This window comes from Mandrillus leucophaeus, unplaced genomic scaffold (genome assembly GCF_000951045.1).
Source record: "Mandrillus leucophaeus isolate KB7577 unplaced genomic scaffold, Mleu.le_1.0 Scaffold246, whole genome shotgun sequence".
Lineage (NCBI taxonomy): Eukaryota > Metazoa > Chordata > Mammalia > Primates > Cercopithecidae > Mandrillus > Mandrillus leucophaeus.
This window is the reverse complement of record NW_012102543.1, coordinates 19,900-22,158: the sequence shown is the minus strand read 5'-3', so window position 1 is coordinate 22,158 and position 2,259 is coordinate 19,900. Positions and strand designations below refer to the sequence as shown.

The 2,259-nt window shown below is 36.7% G+C and overlaps 1 protein-coding gene across 1 annotated transcript in view; it reads left to right on the top strand.

The window, feature by feature from the left end:
• Positions 1 to 2,259, top strand: part of DNAL1 (dynein, axonemal, light chain 1) — a 42,121-nt gene that overhangs the window by 22,224 nt on the left and 17,638 nt on the right. The window contains exon 2 of the mRNA XM_011983147.1: positions 845 to 900. Coding sequence (XP_011838537.1) covers positions 845 to 900 — 56 coding nt within the window. The remainder of the gene's footprint in view (positions 1 to 844; positions 901 to 2,259) is intronic.

Genomic DNA, 2,259 nt, shown 5'->3' with positions numbered 1-2,259 from the left:
AAAAAAAAAAAAAAAAAAAAAAAAAAAGTATTGTTCTGCTAGATGGTTTTTAAATTATGTATCATAGACATCTTCCCAAGTTGGTGTCTATAGCCCAATCTTCTTTGTTTTAGTGGCAGCTTAATATTTCACTATCTGTTCCTCAGTTAACAGGTGCTTATAGATTTTTTCAATTTGTCTGCTATTCCAGTAATACGTATAATCTAGTTCATTATCTTTTGGCATTTATATTAATATTTCAGTAGGATGTATTTCTATAAGTGAAAAACTGAGTCAAGAAATGTATGCATTAAAAAACTTGATAATACCAGGGCCAGGCGCGGTGACTCACACCTCTAATCCCAGCACTTTTGGGAGGCCGAAGCAAGTGGATCACGTGAGGTCAGGAGTTCAAGACCATCTTGGCCAACGTGGTGAAACCCTATCTCCACTAAAAATACAAAAATTAGCCAGGCATGGTAGCAGGCACCTGTAATCCCAGCTACTTGGGTGGCTGAGGCAGGAGAATTGCTTGAACCAGGGAGGTGGAAGTTGCAGTGAACTGAAATGGTGCTACTGCACTCCAGCTTAGGTGATAGAGTGAGACTGTGTCTTAAGAAGAAAAAAAAAATTGTTAATACCAAATTGCCCTCAAGAAGATTTTTTCAAATTTTCAATAAGTGTTTATTGACTTATGTAATCAGAGAAAAACAATGATTTTAAAATGAAGTAATAAATACTATGATTGAGTGGGGAAGTATTACTTAAATACTATCTTTCATGGGCACTATTGTTAAGGAATAATTTCTGATTTACCATTTAAGTTTTTCACATTAATTTAAATTTTTTCTTTGTTCTTTTAAAGGAAGCTTTCACTGTCTACAAACTGCATTGAAAAAATTGCCAACCTGAATGGCTTAAGTAAGTGATTGACAGTAACAGATAGTTCATGGATTTCCTAGTTATTTTAATAAACATTCCAGAGACAATATGTAATTCCAGAAGCTGGCACCTGTTTTAGCTATACTTGTTGTCAGATAGTAGAATACATAAACTATGTCTTAAGTTTGATTATCCAAAGAAAAGTAGAGATAGCATGAGCTCTGAACATTTTAAAGACATTTAAAAGCTTTTATAGAGTTAGAATTGAGATGTCTTAAATATAATATCAGATTTTTAATTATATATTTCTTTGTTCAGATTTGTCTTTTCTGTATTTCCAACTTGTTATATTTAATTTTTAATTCATCATCCCTGTTTTTCCCGTGCTCCTTATCCTTGTTAATGACATTGCCTCCCTCCCAGTTGCCAAGGCCTCTGACTCTGTGTTAGTTTCCTGTGGCTGCTGTAATTTGATGGCTTAAAATGATGGATATGTATTCTCTTATGGTTCTGGAGACCAGAAGTCTGAAATCAGTTTCATCTGGTGAAAATCAAGCCATGCTCCCTCTGGAGGCTGGAGGAGAATCTTTTTCTAGCCTCTTCTAGCTTCTGGTGGCTGCTGCATTCCTTGGCTTGTGACTCATCACTCCAGTCTCTGCCTGTAGTCACATTGGCTTCTCCTTCTATGTCACATCTCTGTCTTCCTCCCTCTTATGAGGATACATGTGATTGCATTAGGGCACACCCTGATCTTGAGGATAATCTCCCCATCTCTCAAGATCCTTAATCATATCTGCAAAGTACTTTTTTTTGCCATATAAGGTAACATTCACAGGTTCCAGGGATTAGAATGTAGGTATCTTTGGGGAGCCGTTGTTTAGCCTACCACAGTCTCTCTTGAAGCCCTATATGCAAGTTCATCACTAAATCCTGTTAACTCTACTCTTTGAAGGAGCACTCAAATAAAGTATTACTCTTCCATTTCCAGGAGTTACAACTTTAATTTAGACCCTCATCATCTTCCCCTTAGGTCATGTTCTTCAAACATTTTGACTACTTTCCATTGTAAGAATTACATCTGAATTTATTATACATTCATATGAATATGCATATCAAATATGTACATACACATATAAACTTGAATAAAGTTTGCAAGACAGCATTTACCCTTATATAGCATAGGTCCCAGTAATTTTTTTTCTTTTTTTTTTGAGATGGCGTCTCACTCTGTTGCGCAGGCTGGATTTCAGTGGTGCAATCTCAGCTCACTACAACCTCCGCCTCCTGGGTTCAAGCAGTTCTCCTGCCTCAGTCTCCCGAGTAGCTGGGATTACTGGTGCCCACTACCACACCTGGCTAATTTTTGTATTTTTAGTAGAGACAGGGTTTCACCATGTT